The 24,358-nt window shown below is 51.4% G+C and overlaps 1 protein-coding gene across 1 annotated transcript in view; it reads right to left on the minus strand.

The window, feature by feature from the left end:
- Positions 1-24,358, minus strand: part of LOC123771069 (neuropilin and tolloid-like protein 1) — a 152,756-nt gene that overhangs the window by 41,442 nt on the left and 86,956 nt on the right. The window contains exon 2 of the mRNA XM_045763372.2: positions 406-561. Within this exon, the coding sequence (XP_045619328.1) occupies positions 406-561 (156 nt within the window). The remainder of the gene's footprint in view (positions 1-405; positions 562-24,358) is intronic.

Raw genomic sequence — 24,358 nt, forward strand, 5'->3', positions numbered from 1 at the left:
GCACGTGTTCTGTCCATTTTAGCCTCTCCACAATGGCACCCACACATGTGCTTCCTCTCAATCCCAACCTTCACACACACACACACACACACACACACACACACACACACACACACACACACACACACACACACACACACACACACACACACACACACACACACACACACACTCTCACACTCCCCGGCGCAAGCGGAAACAAATTGGCAGAATTTCTTTCCACCCTGATGCGCCTGTTCACCTAGCAGTAAATTAAACAGGTACCTGGAAGTTTAGACAGCTGCTACGGGCTGCTTCCACGGGGATATGTACCAAAAATGAGGCCTGGTCGAGGACCGGGCCGCGGGGGACGCTAAGCCCCGAAAACATAGCAAAATAAGGTGGCGTTGGGGAGGGTGACCTTACCTTCGAGTCTGAGGATACACTCGGTGTCGTTAGGGTACTGGTTGGGGTAGAGTGGGCTGTAGAACTCCATTGCTTCCTGATTGGGTTCTGAGAAGAGCCGGCACTTGTCCTGAGAGCTCATCATTCCCTCTGGTCGCCATTTATTCGTGCTCCGACCTGCCGGAGAAGAAACGGGTTACAACTCCTTGTGTACGCTGCCCCTACCAGCCTCCCTTCCCACTCCCTCTCATCCCCAAACTGTCCTGTTCCATCTTCCGGAACCCTTCCCAAGGCCAACCATCTCCAGACCTCAACATACACCACCAATAACATTTAAATATATCTTGAGTGGGTCCTGTATTATTTGTTGTTATTCTCCGTTTTCTGTTGACAGTAGAAGCCTCCGGACCGGATTTAGTGCGAGTAATGTCTGTTTTTTTCTTCTGATGTGAGATACAGGTGTTGTACGTGGAGCCAGGTGTATATAGCCTCAGAGGTGGCTATATATAGAGACAGGTGTTGTAGCAGGTGTACAGAGCCAGTGTTGTGGCCCCAGTGCCAGCAGACTTGTGCTGGGATCACAGAAATACATTACGAAGTTAATTAAGACTAACACAGCAACACACGGGTGATAGAGGCACTGTAATGACGACACTGAAACTCTAAAATGGTTCAGACTATCGTGTTTCAGGCATGAATAACCGATAATTATTGTTGCATACAGTATACAACTGCTGTATAATATTGACACACACACACATGCCCACCCCCACCACAACCACCACAACCCCCACCACAACCACCACAACCCCCACCACAACCACCACAACCCCCACAGAACCACCTCCCACCACAGATTACCCACACTGGCAGAAACATCAGAGGAAGAAGCCATTACCCACCACAGACAACACCCAGTTATACGACCTCAGGGACGGAGACCACTTACCCCAACCAAACTGGCCTCATTTGCGACAGGAGATTGTAATTCCTCCCGAGAATATCCTTCATCTTTCATTATTTTATCCGGTGTAACGAGCAATACGTCGCCGGCACCGGATGATGCGGCCGCTGGAGACAAAAGTGAAACGTGAGTTACGGCGCGCGATGATGCGACCACTTTGTCAGACGAAAGTGCTTTTAATTAAAGAGTAGGAGGTGGGTGGAGCTTCTTAGTCACTATATAGTGTTTTGTTGCTTGGAGGGAGCCGGTCGGCCGAGCGGACAGCACGCTGGACTTGTGATCCTGTGGTCCCGGGTTCCATCCCGGGTTCGAGCCGGCGAGAAAGTTTCTTTCTCTTACAGTTTCTTTCACCCTATGCCCCTGTTACCTAGCAGTAAAATAGGTACCTGGGTGTTAGTCAGCTGTCACGGGCTGCTTCCTGGGGGGTGGAGGCCTGGTCGAGGACCGGGCCGCGGGGACATTAAAGCCCCGAAATCATCTCAAGATAACCTTGGGGGAGGCGGTCTGGTTATCTTAAACGCCCTGTAGCCGGCTGGTATGTACTGTAGCCTGCTGGGATGTACTGTAGCCGGCTGGGGTTTACTGGAGTAATGTCATTGCAAATATAAGTATTTTCCTTGTATTGAGAATTTGCGTAGAATGAATCATATTTAAGCCTAGAGACGTAGATAGGGGTGGTGTGTGTGTGTGTGTGTGTGTGTGTGTGTGTGTGTGTGTGTGTGTGTGTGTGTGTGTGTGTGTGTGTGTGTGTGTGTGGTGTATTCACCTAGTTTTATTCACCTAGTTGTGTTTGCGGGGGTTGAGCTTTGCTCTTTCGGCCCGCCTCTCAACTGTCAATCAACTGACAGTTGAGTGAGTGAGTGAGTGAGTGAGTGAGTGAGTGAGTGAGTGAGTGAGTTAGTGAGTGAGTGAGTGAGTGAGTGAGTGAGTGAGTGAGTGAGTGTGTGTGTGTGTGTGTGTGTGTGTGTGTGTGTGTGTGTGTGTGTGTGTGTGTGTGTGTGTAGGAAGGTGGGAAGCGGTTAGGCCACGTCCCCAACCAATCATCAGCTGGGGGTGTTTAGCTTTGCTGACCTGACCACAGGACTGGGTAAGGTGGAGGAAGGGGGGAGTGAGATTAGAAATACAGGATGAGGATGGAGATTGAGTAGGATAGGGTCTAACCCTTCCTTGCCTGGCTGTCTGGGGGGCTCTTTTCACCGTACATTTTACGACGCTTCCAGCACAGGCAAATAGCAACTCTGACATTGGTCATGAAACACTTCAACTGCCACCTTAAAACCTTCTGCCAACAGGCACAGGTCTGTGAATCCTTGGTCAAGACACACCATAATTGACACGACAACTATCGATATCAGGGGAAAATATTCTAAAATGATTTCACACCTGGATACACACCTCCTTAAGGTGGGGAAAAAACCCGAGGAACTAATTCAAAAGTTATCACAGAAAGGAAATTGCAATTCTCCCCTTAAGACTGTCAAAGATGGGAAAATTAGGAAAAAAAATGGCGATCGCGAAGAGGACGAGACTAGAAGCTGCTTAACAGCAGAGACCTTTAGAGTCGATAGTGCCCTTGGATGGGCATGTGGTGGCGAGCCTAAACGACTGGCTAGGCTTACTATCCTCCTCTCCAAGGCCCTTCACTCCTCCTCTGTGATTAAGTTAGGGAGTCTGGAAATGACCCGGAGGGCTGGCTCTAATCCCTGCAGTCTTTCACGGCTGACAAATCAATTGGTCTGACTAATTACCCTACCTAAGGCGCCATTCTGCCTTCGCCGCATTTCTTTAACGCGGGAATCTTCATGTTACTAAGTCACACAATTCCATGTTAGTTGTGCTTGCGGGGGGGTTGAGCTCTGGCTCTTTGGTCCCGGCTCTCAATTGTTAATCAAATAGTTGTGTGTTGACTGTGTGAGACACAACGGTGTGTGTGTGTGTGTGTGTGTGTGTGTGTGTGTGTGTGTGTGTGTGTGTGTGTGTGTGTGTGTGTGTGTGTGTGTGTGTGTGTGTGTGTGTAGATAACTCTTTCGGCAGAGCAGTTGCTAAACTTTGACAAACGTCCTTATTGTGTATCACCATAAAGGCCACAGCGCATCCTCGCATTAGGGACAACTCCCAGAACCCACTCCAGGTATAACAACTCAATTTTTATCCACCTAGACACCGCTGGGGCTCGAACCCTGGCTAGAATCACCCTCTACCGTACACCCTCCAGTAAGACGAGCGCCCTAGACGACGCTGGGACTCGAGTGGCTTTACCAGCACCCTGGCAGTAGTTGGATCAAGGGGCACTAGGATAGCGGGTTCAACTATGTACCCAATGCTATCTAACTTTCCCCATATATTACAGATCCCGTCTGACACACACAGGCCTTCACAGACTATATGTAACCGCCAGGGAGGAAGAGACTAGCTGAAGCGTGATTGGGAACCCCGAACCAATCCCCAATCCCCAATCACCAATCCTGTATTAGAATATTTAAAGTTAGGACAGGCAGAAGAAATCAGAGAACTGCGGCTATCAAAGGAGGCCTGGTCGAGGACCGGGCCGCGGGGACGCTAAGGACCCGAAATCATCTCAAGATTACCTCAAGATAACCAGTTCCCAGGGGGCCAGGATTTGTCAACCGCTTACGAAACCTGTACATCTTTGTACCACATCTCAATCATGGTGGCTTTGTTTACATTTATCAACACATTACAGTCTCAAGCAGACTGGTACAGTCTCCAGCAGACTGATACAGTCTCCAGCAGACTGATACAGTCTCCAGCAGACTGATACAGTCTCCAGCAGACTGATACAGTCTCCAGCAGACTGATACAGTCTCCAGCAGACTGGTACAGTCTCCAGCAGACTGGTACAGTCTCCAGCAGACTGGTACAGTCTCCAGCAGACTGGTACAGTCTCCAGCAGACTGGTACAGTCTCCAGCAGACTGATACAGTCTCCAGCAGACTGATACAGTCTCCAGCAGACTGGTACAGTCTCCAGCAGACTGGTACAGTCTCCAGCAGACTGGTACAGTCTCCAGCAGACTGGTACAGTCTCCAGCAGACTGGTACAGTCTCCAGCAGACTGGTACAGTCTCCAGCAGACTGGTACAGTCTCCAGCAGACTGGTACAGTCTCCAGCAGACTGGTACAGTCTCCAGCAGACTGGTACAGTCTCCAGCAGACTGGTACAGTCTCCAGCAGACTGGTACAGTCTCCAGCAGACTGGTACAGTCTCCAGCAGACTGATACAGTCTCCAGCAGACTGGTACAGTCTCCAGCAGACTGGTACAGTCTCCAGCAGACTGGTACAGTCTCCAGCAGACTGGTACAGTCTCCAGCAGACTGATACAGTCTCCAGCAGACTGGTACAGTCTCCAGCAGACTGATACAGTCTCCAGCAGACTGGTACAGTCTCCAGCAGACTGGTACAGTCTCCAGCAGACTGGTACAGTCTCCAGCAGACTGATACAGTCTCCAGCAGACTGGTACAGTCTCCAGCAGACTGGTACAGTCTCCAGCAGACTGGTACAGTCTCCAGCAGACTGGTACAGTCTCCAGCAGACTGATACAGTCTCCAGCAGACTGGTACAGTCTCCAGCAGACTGGTACAGTCTCCAGCAGACTGGTACAGTCTCCAGCAGACTGGTACAGTCTCCAGCAGACTGGTACAGTCTCCAGCAGACTGGTACAGTCTCCAGCAGACTGATACAGTCTCCAGCAGACTGGTACAGTCTCCAGCAGACTGATACAGTCTCCAGCAGACTGATACAGTCTCCAGCAGACTGGTACAGTCTCCAGCAGACTGGTACAGTCTCCAGCAGACTGATACAGTCTCCAGCAGACTGGTACAGTCTCCAGCAGACTGGTACAGTCTCCAGCAGACTGGTACAGTCTCCAGCAGACTGGTACAGTCTCCAGCAGACTGGTACAGTCTCCAGCAGACTGGTACAGTCTCCAGCAGACTGGTACAGTCTCCAGCAGACTGGTACAGTCTCCAGCAGACTGGTACAGTCTCCAGCAGACTGGTACAGTCTCCAGCAGACTGGTACAGTCTCCAGCAGACTGGTACAGTCTCCAGCAGACTGATACAGTCTCCAGCAGACTGGTACAGTCTCCAGCAGACTGGTACAGTCTCCAGCAGACTGATACAGTCTCCAGCAGACTGGTACAGTCTCCAGCAGACTGGTACAGTCTCCAGCAGACTGGTACAGTCTCCAGCAGACTGGTACAGTCTCCAGCAGACTGGTACAGTCTCCAGCAGACTGATACAGTCTCCAGCAGACTGGTACAGTCTCCAGCAGACTGGTACAGTCTCCAGCAGACTGGTACAGTCTCCAGCAGACTGGTACAGTCTCCAGCAGACTGGTACAGTCTCCAGCAGACTGGTACAGTCTCCAGCAGACCCATCAGGATAAACTCCTCGTTACTTCTGACCGGTCTAATTAATCACCCCTAATTAATTAATGATTAATCAATCATTAATCACTAATTTAGTTTAATCATTTAAACTATCTCGTATAGCCTATAGCAGGTCAGTTAATTTAACAGCGACAAATACAACAAAGAATTAAACAAATGGCATTAAACCCCGTCATTCAATGTTCAACCGATTGGCTGTTCAATGCTGTGGGGGGGGGGGGGGAGTGTACTCACCTAGTTGTGCTTGCGGGGGGGGGGGGGTTGAGCTCTGGCTCTTTGGTCCCGCCTCTCAACTGTCAATCAACTGGTGTACAGGTTCCCGAGCCTACTGGGCTCTATCATATCTACGTTTGAAACTGTGTATGGAGTCAGCCTCCACCACATCACTGCCTAATGATGTCTCAGGAGGAGGAATGAGGAGGGGGGAAGATGAGGTATGAGGAAGATGAGGAAGAGTGAGGAGTGAGAAGCACCACTCGCCCGCAGCTGGCGGCGAGAAACACTACTCCAACAGTGATATTTCCGTCTGTGTCAAACGCGGACATAAACATATACACTGTCATTTAGATAAGAGCCGCCCTCTGGGGCGATAGGTGTGGAGAGGCCAGGGGTGGGGGGTGGTGTGGGGCAGGCCAGGGGTGGGGTGGTGTGGGGCAGGCCAGTGGTGGGGTGGTGTAGAGAGGCCAGTGGTGGGGTGGTGTAGGGCAGGCCAGGGGTGGGGTGGTGTAGAGAGGCCAGTGGTGGGGTGGTGTGGGGCAGGCCAGGGGTGGGGTGGTGTGGGGCAGGCCAGTGGTGGGGTTGGTGTAGAGAAACATCACGTTTTGAACCCCATTTCCAGATATAAACAAACCGGATTTTGAGACGAGGAATGGAATGATACGGACACCTGGAGTGCGTCCACCAGAGGACGGGCACAACACTCTCCAAGGGACAGACACCCCAGGTGCTGGGCCAGTTGTGGAGGCCGTAATTAAGGCAACATTTACCTTCGGGTATTACCTTCTCCTTGCCCTACCCTTCCTTCCTCTCTCTCTCTGCACGAGGCAAGGAACACACAGCCGCACAAACAGGCTTATTGAGCCATCGGAAATATTTATAATTTCAACTTGGTAAACAATGTGTGTGTGTACTTACCTAATTGTACTTACCTAATTGTGCTTGCGGGGGTTGAGCTCTGGCTCTTTGGTCCCGCCTCTCAACCGTCAATCAACTGGTGTACAGATTCCTGAGCCTATTGGGCTCTATCATATCTACATTTGAAACTGTGAATGGAGTCAGCCTCCACCACATCACTTCCTAATGCATTCCATTTGCTAACTACTCTGACACTGAAAAAGTTCTTTCTAACGTCTCTGTGGCTCATTTGGGTACTCAGCTTCCACCTGTGTCCCCTTGTTCGCGTCCCACCAGTGTTGAAAAGTTCGTCCTTGTTTACCCGGTCGATACCCCTGAGGATTTTGTAGGTTGTGATCATGTCCCCCTTTACTCTTCTGTCTTCCAGTGTCGTGAGGTGCATTTCCCGCAGCCTTTCCTCATATGTGTGTGTGTGTGTGTGTGTGTGTGTGTGTGTGTGTGTGTGTGTGTGTGTGTGTGTGTATGTGTGTGTGTGTGTGTGTGTGTGTGTGTGTGTGTGTGTGTGTGTATGTGTGTGTGTGTGTGTATGTGTGTGTGTGTGTGTATGTGTGTGTGTGTGTGTGTGTGTGTGTGTGTGTGTGTGTGTGTATGTGTGTGTGTGTGTGTATGTGTGTGTGTGTGTGTGTGTGTGTGTGTGTGTGTGTGTGTGTGTGTGTGTGTGTGTGTGTGTGTGTGTGTGTGTGTGTGTGTGTGTGTGTATGTGTGTACTCACCTATATGTACTCACCTATATGTGCTTGCAGGATCGAGCATTGACTCTTGGATCCCGCCTTTCGAGCATCGGTTGTTTACAGCAATGACTCCTGTCCCATTTCCCTATCATACCTGGTTTTAAAATTATGAATAGTATTTGCTTCCACAACCTGTTCCTGAAGTGCATTCCATTTCCCCACTACTCTCACGCTAAAAGAAAACTTCCTAACATCTCTGTGACTCATCTGAGTTTCAAGCTTCCATCCATGTCCTCTCGTTCTGTTACTATTCCGTGTGAACATTTCGTCTATGTCCACTCTGTCAATTCCTCTGAGTATCTTATACGTTCCTATCATGTCCCCCCTCTCCCTTCTTCTTTCTAGTGTCGTAAGGCACAGTTCCCTCAGGCGCTCTTCATACCCCATCCCTCGTAGCTCTGGGACGAGTCTCGTTGCAAACCTCTGAACCTTTTCCAGTTTCATTATATGCTTCTTCAGATGGGGACTCCATGATGAGGCGGCATACTCTAAGACTGGCCTTACGTAGGCAGTGTAAAGCGCCCTAAATGCCTCCTTACTTAGGTTTCTGAATGATGTTCTAACTTTTGCCAGTGTAGAGTACGCTGCTGTCGTTATCCTATTAATATGTGCCTCAGGAGATAGATTAGGTGTTACGTCCACCCCCAGGTCTCTTTCACGCGTCGTTACAGGTAGGCTGTTCCCCTTCATTGTGTACTGTCCCTTTGGTCTCCTATCTCCTAGTCCCATTTCCATAACTTTACATTTGCTCGTGTTGAATTCTAGTAGCCATTTCTCTGACCATCTCTGCAATCTGTTCAGGTCCTCTTGGAGGATCCTGCAATCCTCATCTGTCACAACTCTTCTCATCAACTTTGCATCATCCGCAAACATCGACATGTAGGACTCTACGCCTGTAAACATGTCGTTAACATATACAAGAAATAGAATTGGTCCCAGCACCGATCCTTGTGGTACTCCACTTGTTACTGTTCGCCAGTCCGACTTCTCGCCCCTTACCGTAACTCTTTGGCTCCTTCCTGTTAGGTAGTTCCTTATCCATTCTAGGACCTTTCCCCCCACCCCCGCCTGCCTCTCGAGCTTGAACAGCAGTCTCATGTGCGGTACTGTATCAAAGGCTTTTTGGCAGTCCAGAAATATGCAGTCTGCCCAACCATCTCTGTCCTGTCTTATCCTCGTTATTTTATCATAGAATTCCAGAAGGTTTGTTAGGCACGATTTCCCTGTCCAGAACCCATGTTGATGTTTGTTCACAAACCTAATGTTCTCCAGGTGTGCAACCAGTCGTAGCCTAATTATTCTTTCCAGTATTTTACAGGGGATGCTTGTCAGTGATACAGGTCTGTAGTTAAGTGCCTCCTCCCTATCTCCTTTCTTGAAGATCGGCACGACATTTGCCTTCTTCCAGCAACTGGGCAATTCTCCTGACATAAGTGACTCATTAAAGATCATTGCCAGAGGCACGCTGAGGGCCTGTGCTGCTTCTTTTAGTATCCACGGTGATACTTTGTCTGGTCCAACTGCTTTAGTTGCATCTAGAGTTGTCAACTGTTTCATTACCTCCTCTGCTGTCACCTCTATATCTGATAGTCTTTCATCTAGGGTAACCCCTTCCAACAATGGGAGCTGCTCAGGCTCGGTAGTGAACACTCCATGGAAACTGGCATTCAGTGCCTCGCAGATTTCCTTGTCACTTTCAGTATATGCCCCCTCTGTCTTCCTTAGTCTTGTCACTTGGTCGTTCACCGACATTTTTCTTCTTATATGACTGTGTAGTAACTTAGGTTGTTTTTTCGCTTTGATTGCAATATCGTTCTCATAGTCCCTTTCCGATGTTCGTCTTATGTTAATGTAATCGTTCCTAGCTCTGTTGTATCTGCTTCTGTTGTCCTCTGTTCTTTGTCTTCTGTACTTCCTCCACTCCCGCCTGCTGGCCATTTTTGCTTCCTGACACTGTCTATTAAACCATGGGTTATTATATTCCTTCTTATTTTTTCCCTTTACCGTTGGTATAAATCTCTCTTCGGCCTCCTGGCATTTCTGTATGACTAGGTCCATCATATCTTGGACTGTTTTTCCTCTAATTTCTTCCTCCCACTGCACTTCACCCAGATAGTCCCTCATCCTCATATAGTCCCCTTTCCTGTAGTCAGCTCTCCTTTCCCAGATCTCTTGTCCCATGGTCATAAGTTTGAATTCCATCATGTAGTCAAAGACTAGGACACAATGGTGTGTGTGTGTGTGTGTGTGTGTGTGTGTGTGTGTGTGTGTGTGTATGTGTATGTGTGTGTGTGAGTGTGTGTGAGTGTGTGTGAGTGTGTGTGAGTGTGTGTGTGTGTGTGTGTGTGTGTGTGTGTGTGTGTGTGTGTGTGTGTGTGTGTGTGTATGTGTGTGTGTGTGTGTGTGTGTGTGTGTGTGTGTGTGTGTGTGTGTGTGTGTACTCACATATCTGTGCTTGCGGGGGTTGAGCTTTGGCTCTTTGGTCCCGCCTCTCAACTGTCAATCAGCTGGTGTACAGATGGTGTACAGGTGTGTGTGTGTGTGTGTGTGTGTGTGTGTGTGTGTGTGTGCGTGCGCGCTTGCTTGCTTGCTTGCTTTCATAATATACATAATCCTCCCACTACGTCAACATTTCACTAACTATACCCCCCTTAAACATCACACCAGACTGTCCGCAAGGACAAACCTCCTTGAAAACCAACCAGTAATTAACACTTCAAATCACCATACAGCCATGACATAATACCAGGTACCATCGAAACACAATTTTTCTAATACATTTTCCCCTTCAGGATATATATATATACCACGAATACAAAAACATACGCTGAAGGAAATGGGGGTCGAAAAACACACCAAAAAATCTAGAGCTTACGAACAGGAATGGCTGAGGGCCGAACAGGAATGGCTGAGGGCCGAACAGGAATGGCTGAGGGCCGAACAGGAATGGCTGAGGGTCAAACAGGAATGGCTGAGGGCCGAACAGGAATGGCTGAGGGTCAAACAGGAATGGCTGAGGGCCGAACAGGAATGGCTGAGGGCCGAACAGGAATGGCTGAGGGCCAAGCAGGTAGTCAGCTTCCCCTTGTTTAGTGAGGGGACTGAGGCGTCGCGGGTCGGGGGACTCGCACAAATACCCCATCTCGGAAATTTGTTGGTCCTGATCAAAAATTGGTACTTTTTTATGGTGATAGGTTCCTGTACACTGCACCAGGGTGGCCGAGGGGAGGATGGGGGGGGGAGGGGGGGAGGGAGGGAGAGAGAGAGAGAGAGAGAGAGAGAGAGAGAGAGAGAGAGAGAGAGAGAGAGAGAAACAGAGACAGAGACAGAGACAGAGAGAGAGACAGAGACAGAGACAGAGACAGAGACAGAGACAGAGACAGAGACAGAGACAGAGAGAGAGAGAGAGAGAGAGAGAGAGAGAGAGAGAGAGAGAGAGAGAGAGAAACAGAGAAACAGAGACAGAGACAGAGACAGAGAGAGAGACAGAGACAGAGACAGAGACAGAGACAGAGACAGAGACAGAGACAGAGAGAGAGAGAGAGAGAGAGAGAGAGAGAGAGAGAGAGAGAGAGAGAAACAGAGAAACAGAGAAACAGAGAGAGAGTGAGAGAGAGACAGAGAGACAGTGAGAGAGAGACAGAGAGACAGTGAGAGAGACAGAGAGAGAGACAGAGAGACAGAGAGAGAGACAGAGAGAGAGACAGAGAGACAGAGACAGAGACAGAGAGACAGAGACAGACAGACATAAAAGATAACATCACTAACAACGCTCCTATACCTAGATTATACATACAGGAGACAACTCAACTCAACCACCGCCTTACAGCTCCACAAAGTACTAACATTTCCCGATGATTTAATTCCCCCAGGAAACTCCAAATTACCTTTAAACATGAATAAAATCAAAACTCCCCCTTCCACACGACCCACTTGAAAAAAAAACTCTGCAAGTGACAAGAACCAGTATCTCTAGCACTGAAAATATAAGATGTTGTAGGGGTAGTTTGAGAGTGTTTTCAAGAGTCGGACGTTAACTACTCTCAGGTTATTACTCTCAGAGCGGTAGTTAGCTGGGACACCACCAAAGCCCTCTTCAAGACCGCGGCAAGCAAGCAACAAGGACAAATGTCCATCTCTTTGAAGATGCGCTCAGGGGGATCTGTAGTCGTTCATCAAGCTCTAAATGAGTCTTGGGTGTGACACAGCCTGGCACTGCACCACCAGCCTGGCACTGCACCACCACCAGCCTGGCACTGTACCACCAGCCTGGCACTGCACCACCACCAGCCTGGCACTGCACCACCACCAGCCTGGCACTGCACCACCAGCAGCCTGGCACTGCACCACCAGCAGCCTGGCACTGCACCACCAGCCTGGCACTGCACCACCAGCCTGGCACTGCACCACCAGCAGCCTGGCACTGCACCGCCAGCCTGGCACTGCACCACCAGCCTGGCACTGCACCACCAGCCTGGCATTGCACCACCAGCAGCCTGGCACTGCACCGCCAGCCTGGCACTGCACCACCAGCCTGGCACTGCACCACCAGCCTGGCACTGCACCACCAGCCTGGCACTGCACCACCAGCAGCCTGGCACTGCACCGCCAGCCTGGCACTGCACCACCAGCCTGGCACTGCACCACCAGCAGCCTGGCACTGTACCGCCAGCCTGGCACTGCACCACCAGCCTGGCACTGCACCACCACCAGCCTGGCACTGTACCGCCAGCCTGGCACTGCACCACCAGCCTGGCACTGCACCACCACCAGCCTGGCACTGTACCGCCAGCCTGGCACTGCACCACCAGCCTGGCACTGCACCACCAGCCTGGCACTGCACCACCACCAGCCTGGCACTGTACCGCCAGCCTGGCACTGCACCACCAGCCTGGCACTGCACCACCAGCAGCCTGGCACTGTACCGCCAGCCTGGCACTGCACCACCAGCCTGGCACTGCACCACCACCAGCCTGGCACTGTACCGCCAGCCTGGCACTGCACCACCAGCCTGGCACTGCACCACCACCAGCCTGGCACTGTACCGCCAGCCTGGCACTGCACCACCACCAGCCTGGCACTGCACCACCAGCCTGGCACTGCACCACCACCAGCCTGGCACTGTACCGCCAGCCTGGCACTGCACCACCACCAGCCTGGCACTGCACCACCAGCCTGGCACTGCACCACCACCAGCCTGGCACTGTACCGCCAGCCTGGCACTGCACCACCACCAGCCTGGCACTGCACCACCAGCCTGGCACTGCACCACCACCAGCCTGGCACTGTACCGCCAGCCTGGCACTGCACCACCACCAGCCTGGCACTGCACCGCCAGCCTGGCACTGCACCACCAGCCACCATGGTACTCCCAGCAGCGAGACAACGACCACCTGCCCCAAAACAATGTTACAATATCTTAAGGGATTCAAAATCCACCTCCTCTCACCTTCCCCTGACAGTAGAAAGAAAGCAAGTAGTTGTTGGCAATGTGCTATAACTCTTTTTTGCTACACAAGTCCACGGCACTGTTGGGTAAACGGATGCTCAAGTCCGTTTGAGTCCGGACTCAAGTCCGTTTGAGTCCGGACTCAAGTCCGTTTGAGTTCGGGCTCACGTCTGTTTGAGTCTAGGCTCAAAGTCCGCCATTCCCATGCTATAAAGCGTCTTATAAGAGCTCGACTTAAATGTTTAACCTTCCTAAGAAACTGGGGGTGAGAGATAAGAGCTTCCTGTTGGGTAGCAGCAAGAGGCGGAGTGATCCAGCAGACTATGGAACCTAGGCTATCTAGCACACAGATAAGACCAGGGTCTAGCCGCATAACAATTGGTCCTTACACTGCACCTGTTATAGTGTAAGGACCAACTAAATACACAATACCAACCCTAACAGCCAGCACAAACACACTAACAGCCCAGAAACGTAAACAAAGGGAGCAGACGGTAACTTATAGAGCGGAAAAGCTTCTATACCTCCGGTGGGTGAGGGGCCGACTTGAGTAACAGATCGGTGAGGGAGTTCTCCTCGAGGGCCACGTATTGGGTCAAGTGGTCTGTCTCACCAGGGAGGGAGAGAGAGGGAGGGGGAGGGAGGGAGAGAGAGGGAGGGAGAGAGAGGGAGGGGGAGGGAGAGAGAGGGGGGGAGAGGGAGAGGGGGGGAGAGGGAGAGGGGGGGAGAGGGAGAGGGGGGGAGAGGGGGAGGGAGGGAGAGGGGGAGGGAGGGAGAGAGGGAGAGGCAAAGGGGAAAGAGTGACAGGTCACTCAGCCTCCCATGCACCTCCACACAGGAAAAATCCCTCATTTACTCACCGCCATACCCACTGACTCCACCGACGACCCCATACTCACCTGGGTAAGAGAAAATCACCAATAAAACACGAAACACAAAACACATATACCGTCCAACATTCAAAAGACAAAAAACCCAATATTACCACAAAATCAAAATTCCTCAGATTATAAATCCAAATGAATACTTTAGTGAGCTGTTGTCCAACCCAATGGAGCAGAGTCCGGGTCCCAGGAAGGTATACACATCTAGCAATATTGTATTCACAAAAGTTGTATTATCTTGCAGCATTTGATCTCTGATAAATGGCTTGTAAACATTGCTCGCCTCCTCGCCTCCTCGCCTCCTCGCGTTGGGGTTTTGCGCCACGCATATGATTACCCAGGTTGTTTTGGCTCTAGTGTAGGGGGGGGGGCGAGGGTCAGTGCCACACCCCACTGGCACTCATCGCAGCTGAGTTGGCACCAAAGGGAACCACACTGCTGATCCTGTAAGCCCTTCACTGAAACATACCCACACCGACACACTCACACACCCACACACACATTCACACACCCACGCGCACACCTACACACACATCCACACACACATCAACACACACATAAACACACACTCACACACCCACGCGCATACCTACACACACATCCACACACACATAAACACACACTCACACACCCACGCGCATACAACAAAGCATGTATAGTCGAAATACAGTGCAGCAACCACACATAGTCAAACTAGAACGCATTAACATAGAATGAGAGGAAAAAATACTAATAATGAGCGACCTAAATCATGGAGAAATAGATTGGGACTCAAGCTCCCCCCTTCCCCGTGCTGGGACACAAACGTGGGGTATAAAATTAATGAAAGTTATCGAAAGGAATTTCTTACCGCAGCATGTGAATGCTGACAAGAGAGAGAGAGACTCACCTACTCTAATGAACCAGAGTAAGACATTGAGAACTTGACGAATAAAGTCCAGAGTCAATTAACCATTGTGTCTGACTCTATGCCTGAAGTAAAAGCAATGGCTACAAGTCATGGGTTTAGGCACTGTGGACCACAGAAAACCCTGTGAGCCCAGGGCCGCCAACCCTGTGAGCAAAGAGCCGCCAACCCTGCGAGACCAGGGTCGCCAACCCTGCAAGACCAGGACCCCCAACCCTGCGAGACCAGGGTCGCCAACCCTGCAAGACCAGGACCCCCAACCCTGCAAGACCAGGACCCCCAACCCTGCAAGACCAGGGCCGCCAACCCTGCGAGACCAGGGCCGCCAACCCTGCAAGACCAGGACCCCCAACCCTGCAAGACCAGGACCCCCAGGACACAGCGTTGACCCAACACGGAAGCTTTCAAATCTCCGGGCGGAGGCACGAGCGGAATATAAAGGCGACAAAGGCGACCACACCGCCTCCTGGTGGCCCCAAGATCATCACCTATTCTGTGGCACCTTTGGACCGCCGGTGTGACCAGCGGAGGAACCGCGGCTGGTCGCACTCATCACAAGACGAATGGCCAGTCTCAAGTGGAACACTGCCAACGTCCAGCCCAGAGGTGAAGGTCTTCCTCTCCAGAGGGGAAAAGGTTTTTTTGTGTTTTATTGGCTCTTGAGGAAATGGTTGGTGGTGCTGACGACGCTGGAACTGATCACTCCGTTAAAGTTACCGCTGAACGCTGCTGCTGCTGCTGTTGCTGTTCTGTTGCTGTTACTGAAAGAGGCGGCAGATGAACTATGTCTTGGGCCTATAATACGTCGTTAACGAATGGAGGTTTTTCGAAAACAGTCTCCGTGGTGTAGTGGTAAGACACTCGCCTGGCGTTCCGCGAGCGCTATGTCATGGGTTCGTATCCTGGCCGGGGAGGATTTACTGGGCGCAATTCCTTAACTGTAGCCTCTGTTTAACGCAACAGTAAAATGTGTACTTGGATGAAAAAACGATTCTTCGCGGCGGGGATCGTATTCCAGGGACCTGCCCGAAACGCTACGCGTACTAGTGGCTGTACAAGAATGTAACAACTCTTGTATATATCTAAAAAAAAAAAAATACAAAAACCTGGAAAACCGTCAACATGACGCCTTAATTGAACTATTCTACGGCAAGGTTGCTGGGATTTTGTGTGGACAAAACAAAAAAGATTGGTGGATTGCATCTTCCTAGACTGCCAAAAAGTCATTGACAGTACCCTTTCATACACGATTGACACAAGTTGGAAAAAGCGGTCTGGAGTAACTGTGAAAGTACTGGAGTGGATTATGTGCTAGCGTTTCACTAACAAGAACATTAAAGAGATTCAGAAGAGTGTATGAACATACAGACCTGAGAGTATATGTAACACCAGCCTAAACACGACAACACACATTAACAACACCATCAGCAGCACATGCAACAACACCAAACATATAAAGCTAAAAAACAAAAAGATAGTTTTCAAAAATCTAACCAAAAAATCCTTTTGAATACTATACACAACGTCTATCAGACCAGTCCTAGAGTGTGCAGCGCCAGCATGGAACCCGCATCTCCTTAAGCTTTAGGAAGATTTAACGCGTATTAGAAAGACTTAAAAGAAGCTACAAGGGCAGCCTAAATGAACAAAAACATTGTCAAAGAGGATGACCAGAGGCTCTATGAGCTATACAACGTGAAAACTATCAATATATAGCACTGAGGCAGGGCTCTGGAGCTTAATCTCAACCCGGAGACACAACCAGGCAAGCACTCCCCCCACCAAACCCATCGTCTGTCACCTCACGTACTCTGCCCGCACCTCCAGCAATGTGACTTCAAAATTATTGCAGCATCGTCGCTATCCGCCTCGGCTGACTTCCCTCAGATTCCTATCGCGTTCCTCGCCTCAAGGTGCGGCGAGAGCCCCTTCGTCCCCACACCATGATTTACGCCGTCCCTCAATGCTTAACATGATATTTATTTACTTAATATATTTATTTAATAGATATACACCATTTTCAACACAGTACAACACAAATGTGTAGTTCCATATGGCAGGCGATGAGTCACAGTAACGGGGCTGAAGTATGTTGACCAGACCACACACTAGAAGGTGAAGGGACGACGACGACGTTTCGGTCCGTCCTGGACCATTCTGACAATCGACGTGAGAATGGCCCAGGACGGATTGAAACGTCGTCGTCCCTTCATTTTCTAGTGTGTGGATTGGTTAACAGTGTATTTCCATTTAACATTGGGGTTGAAATAACGTATTTAGTAACAAGTCTTTGTCCTTCTAGCATCAAGGAAGAATAAAATAAGACTAAACAAACGATAAAGAATTAGAATAAGTGAAGGACGAATAACGGAAGACTTGCAAGGGAGGGAGACAATATTTCCACTCTTAAATGCTATCTGGAGGTTATGTGGAGAGTACAGCACAAGGCTATAGGGAGCCGGTCGGCCGAGCGGACAGCACGCTGGACTTGTGATCCTGTGGTCCTGGGTTCGATCCCAGGCGCCGGCGAGAAACAATGGGCAGAGTTTCTTTCACCCTATGCCCCTGTTACCTAGCAGTAAAATAGGTACCTGGGTGTTAGTCAGCTGTCACGGGCTGCTGCTTCCTGGGGGTGGAGGCCTGGTCGAGGACCGGGCCTGCTGGGGACACTAAAAAAAGCCCCGAAATCATCTCAAGATAACCTCAAGAAGATGGCTATGTAGTAACTATGTAGGACGGTGTGTGCACATGTGCACTGTTATACATGCGTGCGTGCGTGCGTGCGTGCGTGCTGGGAGCAGAGTGAGACAAGCCTGGCTTATTATATCAAGACAACAGATCGACAATGTCTAAATGCATTATTCGCACAATGGAGGCCACGAAAAGTTAACCAGCCCGAGTAATGTCTGCCAAGGTGAGAGAGAGAGAGAGAGGAGTCCGCTATTCTTGTAGTGTAGCTGGCAAGAGTATACTGTTTATCCCACTACCACCACCACCAGAGTACAGCTGCTTGACTCACCAGTACCTACCACCACCAGAGTACAACTGCTTGACTCACCAGTACCTACCACCACCAGAGTACACCCACTTGACTCACCAGTACCTACCACCACCAGAGTACAACTGCTTGACTCACCAGTACCTACCACCACCAGAGTACACCCACTTGACTCACCAGTACCTACCACCACAAGAGTACACCCACTTGACTCACCAGTACCTACCACCACAAGAGTACACCCACTTGACTCACCAGTACCTACCACCACAAGAGTACACCCACTTGACTCACCAGTACCTACCACCACCAGAGTACACCCACTTGACTCACCAGTACCTACCACCACCAGAGTACACCCACTTGACTCACCAGTACCTACCACCACAAGAGTACACCCACTTGACTCACCAGTACCTACCACCACCAGAGTACAGCTGCTTGACTCACCAGTACCTACCACCACCAGAGTACACCCACTTGACTCACCAGTACCTACCACCACCAGAGTACACCCACTTGACTAACCAGTACCTACCACCACCAGAGTACACCCACTTGACTCACCAGTACCTACCACCACCAGAGTACAGCTGCTTGACTCACCAGTACCTACCACCACCAGAGTACAGCTGCTTGACTCACCAGTACCTACCACCACCAGAGTACACCCACTTGACTAACCAGTACCTACCACCACCAGAGTACACCCACTTGACTCACCAGTACCTACCACCACCAGAGTACAACTGCTTGACTCACCAGTACCTACCACCACCAGAGTACAACTGCTTGACTCACCAGTACCTACCACCACCAGAGTACACCCACTTGACTCACCAGTACCTACCACCACCAGAGTACACCCACTTGACTCACCAGTACCTACCACCACCAGAGTACAACTGCTTGACTCACCAGTACCTACCACCACCAGAGTACACCCACTTGACTAACCAGTACCTACCACCACCAGAGTACACCCACTTGACTCACCAGTACCTACCACCACCAGAGTACAACTGCTTGACTCACCAGTACCTACCACCACCAGAGTACAACTGCTTGACTCACCAGTACCTACCACCACCAGAGTACACCCACTTGACTAACCAGTACCTACCACCACCAGAGTACACCCACTTGACTCACCAGTACCTACCACCACCAGAGTACAACTGCTTGACTCACCAGTACCTACCACCACCAGAGTACACCCACTTGACTCACCAGTACCTACCACCACCAGAGTACAACTGCTTGACTCACCAGTACCTACCACCACCAGAGTACAGCTGCTTGACTCACCAGTACCTACCACCACCAGAGTACACCCACTTGACTCACCAGTACCTACCACCACCAGAGTACAGCTGCTTGACTCACCAGTACCTACCACCACCAGAGTACAGCTGCTTGACTCACCAGTACCTACCACCACCAGAGTACACCCACTTGACTCACCAGTACCTACCACCACCAGAGTACACCCACTTGACTCACCAGTACCTACCACCACCAGAGTACAGCTGCTTGACTCACCAGTACCTACCACCACCAGAGTACAGCTGCTTGACTCACCAGTACCTACCACCACCAGAGTACAGCTGCTTGACTCACCAGTACCTACCACCACCAGAGTACACCCACTTGACTCACCAGTACCTACCACCACCAGAGTACAGCTGCTTGACTCACCAGTACCCACCACCACCAGAGTACAGCTGCTTGACTCACCAGTACCTACCACCACCAGAGTACAGCTGCTTGACTCACCAGTACCTACCACCACCAGAGTACACCCACTTGACTCACCAGTACCCACCACCACCAGAGTACACCCACTTGACTCACCAGTACCTACCACCACCAGAGTACAGCTGCTTGCCTAACCAGTACCTACCACCACCAGAGTACACCCACTTGACTCACCAGTACCTACCACCACCAGAGTACACCCACTTGACTCACCAGTACCCACCACCACCAGAGTACACCCACTTGACTCACCAGTACCTACCACCACCAGAGTACACCCACTTGACTCACCAGTACCTACCACCACCAGAGTACAGCTGCTTGACTCACCAGTACCTACCACCACCAGAGTACACCCACTTGACTCACCAGTACCTACCACCACCAGAGTACAGCTGCTTGACTCACCAGTACCTACCACCACCAGAGTACACCCACTTGACTCACCAGTACCTACCACCACCAGAGTACAGCTGCTTGACTCACCAGTACCTACCACCACCAGAGTACACCCACTTGACTCACCAGTACCCACCACCACCAGAGTACAGCTGCTTGACTCACCAGTACCTACCACCACCAGAGTACAGCTGCTTGCCTAACCAGTACCTATCACCACCAGAGTACAGCTGCTTGCCTAACCAGTACCGCATCACGACTCGCATTTGTCACGCCAGATTTAAGGGCAGTCAAATATACTCTGATGAATCACGACTGTAAATTAAAATAAAAAAATCCTGGGGTTATCAGCAATGTAAAATGCCTAGAGCAACAGAGCAAAATCTTGGGAAGACGACCGGGCCGCGGGGACGCTAAGCCCCGGAAGCACCTCAAGGTAACCTCAAGGTAAGATCTTGCAAGATATAGGGTCGTGTCTCATCTCTATACCTCGTTACCTTGCGATGATTTCAGGGTTCAACGTCCCCGCGGCCCGGTCCTCGAACAGGCTTCCCATCCCAAATCCTTATCCTGACCCCTTCCTAATGGTTGGGCACCATTCCTTTCCCCCGTCCCATCCCAAATCCTTATCCTGACCCCTTCCAAGTGCTCTATAGTCGTAATGGCTTGGTGCTTTCCCCCTGATAATTCCCACATTCATAACTTCAGGTCCTCCTGACCTACCTCCGAGCTTAGCTCCTGGGCCCCAACAATGACACAAAGATGACTCTTAATCCTCTATATCAGGATTGAACCCAGTTAATCCTCTATATCAGGATTAAACTCTAGCTCAGGAGTATCAGGTACAAACAAACTTCAACACTGCCCTAGACTTTTGCAACACTCTATTGACTGTTTGATTTAGTGTTTTCACACAGCAAAATGTATGAATATACAATATATGTTTTTTTTACAAACCTCTCGTAACTTTTTACAACAAATCTCTCAACTGGTTAAACATTTGAAAAATTTCAATTTAAACTTTGCTTCAGTAGACAATTTGGTGTCGGGGTGAGCAGGTGGTAAAGGTGGATGGTGCTGGTGGATGGTGCAGGTGGATGGTGCAGGTGGATGGTGCTGGTGGATGGTGCTGGTGGATGGTGCAGGTGGATGGTGCAGGTGGATGGTGCTGGTGGATGGTGCAGGTGGATGGTGCAGGTGGATGGTGCTGGTGGATGGTGCTGGTGGATGGTGCTGGTGGATGGTGCTGGTGGATGGTGTAGGTGGATGGTGCAGGTGGATGGGGCAGGTGGATGGTGCAGGTGGATGGGGCAGGTGGATGGTGCTGGTGGATGGTGCTGGTGGATGGTGCAGGTGGATGGTGCTGGTGGATGGTGCTGGTGGATGGTGCTGGTGGATGGGGCTGGTGGATGGGGCAGGGGGATGGTGCTGGTGGATGGGGCTGGTGGATGGTGCTGGTGGATGGTGCAGGTGGATGGTGCTGGTGGATGGTGCAGGTGGATGGAGCAGGTGGATGGTGCAGGTGGATGGTGCAGGTGGATGGTGCAGGTGGATGGTGCTGGTGGATGGTGCTGGTGGATGGTGCTGGTGGATGGTGCAGGTGGATGGTGTAGGTGGATGGTGCAGGTGGATGGGGCAGGTGGATGGTGCAGGTGGATGGGGCAGGTGGATGGTGCTGGTGGATGGTGCTGGTGGATGGTGCAGGTGGATGGTGCTGGTGGATGGTGCTGGTGGATGGTGCTGGTGGATGGGGCTGGTGGATGGGGCAGGGGGATGGTGCTGGTGGATGGGGCTGGTGGATGGTGCTGGTGGATGGTGCAGGTGGATGGTGCTGGTGGATGGTGCAGGTGGATGGAGCAGGTGGATGGTGCTGGTGGATGGGGCAGGTGGATGGTGCTGGTGGATGGTGTAGGTGGATGGTGCAGGTGGATGGTGCTGGTGGATGGTGTAGGTGGATGGTGCAGGTGGATGGTGCAGGTGGATGGTGCTGGTGGATGGTGCTGGTGGATGGTGCAGGTGGATGGTGCAGGTGGATGGTGCTCGTGGATGGTGCAGGTGGATGGTGCAGGTGGATGGTGCTGGTGGATGGTGCAGGTGGATGGGGCAGGTGGATGGTGCTGGTGGATGGGGCAGGTGGATGGGGCAGGTGGATGGGGCAGGTGGATGGTGCTGGTGGATGGTGCTGGTGGATGGTGCAGGTGGATGGGGCAGGTGGATGGTGCTGGTGGATGGTGCAGGTGGATGGGGCAGGTGGATGGTGCTGGTGGATGGTGCTGGTGGATGGTGCAGGTGGATGGTGCAGGTGGATGGGGCAGGTGGATGGTGCAGGTGGATGGTGCTGGTGGATGGTGCAGGTGGATGGTGCAGGTGGATGGGGCAGGTGGATGGTGCTGGTGGATGGTGCTGGTGGATGGTGCAGGTGGATGGTGCAGGTGGATGGGGCAGGTGGATGGTGCTGGTGGATGGTGCAGGTGGATGGTGCTGGTGGATGGTGCTGGTGGATGGTGCAGGTGGATGGGGCAGGTGGATGGTGCTGGTGGATGGTGCTGGTGGATGGTGCAGGTGGATGGTGCAGGTGGATGGTGCTGGTGGATGGTGCAGGTGGATGGTGCTGGTGGATGGTGCAGGTGGATGGGGCAGGTGGATGGTGCTGGTGGATGGTGCAGGTGGATGGTGCTGGTGGATGGTGTAGGTGGATGGTGCTGGTGGATGGTGCTGGTGGATGGGGCAGGTGGATGGTGCAGGTGGATGGGGCAGGTGGATGGGGCAGGTGGATGGTGCAGGTGGATGGTGCAGGTGGATGGTGCAGGTGGATGGTGCAGGTGGATGGGGCAGGTGGATGGGGCAGGTGGATGGTGCTGGTGGATGGTGCTGGTGGATGGTGCAGGTGGATGGTGCAGGTGGATGGTGCAGGTGGATGGTGCAGGTGGATGGTGCAGGTGGATGGTGCAGGTGGATGGTGCAGGTGGATGGTGCAGGTGGATGGTGCAGGTGGATGGGGCAGGTGGATGGTGCTGGTGGATGGTGCTGGTGGATGGTGCAGGTGGATGGTGCAGGTGGATGGGGCAGGTGGATGGTGCTGGTGGATGGTGCAGGTGGATGGTGCAAGTGGATGGTGCAGGTGGATGGTGCAGGTGGATGGTGCTGGTGGATGGTGCAGGTGGATGGTGCAGGTGGATGGTGCAGGTGGATGGTGCTGGTGGATGGTGCTGGTGGATGGTGCAGGTGGATGGTGCTGGTGGATGGTGCTGGTGGATGGTGCTGGTGGATGGTGCAGGTGGATGGTGTAGGTGGATGGGGCAGGTGGATGGTGCAGGTGGATGGTGCAGGTGGATGGTGCAGGTGGATGGTGCTGGTGGATGGTGCAGGTGGATGGTGCTGGTGGATGGTGCAGGTGGATGGGGCAGGTGGATGGGTTGTTGGTGAGTTGGGATGGACAGGTATAGGACAAGGTTTAGAAGCGACACTCAAGCTTATCGAATGGGTGTGGTGGTAGGTGTGGTGGTGGTGGTGGTGGTGGTGGTGGTGGGTGTGGGTGTGGGTGTGGGTGTGGTGGTGGGTGTGGGTGTGGTGGTGGTGGTGGTGGGGGTGGTGGGGAGTGTGGGTGTAGACGGAGTGTTAGAGACGTCAACCAACACAAAAATCAACCCAAGACCATACACCAACCCACTGGAGAACAGACACCACCACCACCAGCCTCACCAAACAAGCTACCGGACCAAATATGTACTGACACCCCCACATTCCCCTACAATCACTTCACAATCATTCACCATCATAAACCGGTTGAAACCAACCAATTATAACACTCTGCTTTACCGAAACAATGGCGGAACAAATTTAAATCAACCCAAACAAATGGTTTTGTGTCCCTTGGATAAACGAACCACTAAAACCCGCATAACAGGACCGAAGGAACACCTTTACACAACACTAACTCGTTAAAAACACTACCGTGGTCTGCAACACACACACATATGTAACACAATTCTGCAATGTGTTATGTATCATATTTACTAAGTTACATAAACATCACCTTTAATCTACATGTGATCAAAAGAAGAAAAAAAAATTGGAATTTATAAATCTGGTAATTACTTCAGTAGTAATTAGTTACACAGTAGATTGAGAGCTTTAAACTGTAAATTACTGTGTGTGGGGGGGAGGGGGGGGGGGTAACCGTTCCTTCCTTCTCCACCACTCGCTTCATGCAGGTCGGCGTTCAATCCCCGACTGTCCATAAGTGGTTGGGCACCATTCCTTCCCCCCCACCGTCCCATTCCAAATCCTGACCCCCTTCCAAGTGCTATAAAGTTGTAATAGCTTGGCGCTTTCCCCT

The sequence above is a fragment of the Procambarus clarkii genome, chromosome 65 (assembly GCF_040958095.1).
Source record: "Procambarus clarkii isolate CNS0578487 chromosome 65, FALCON_Pclarkii_2.0, whole genome shotgun sequence".
Classification (NCBI taxonomy): domain Eukaryota; kingdom Metazoa; phylum Arthropoda; class Malacostraca; order Decapoda; family Cambaridae; genus Procambarus; species Procambarus clarkii.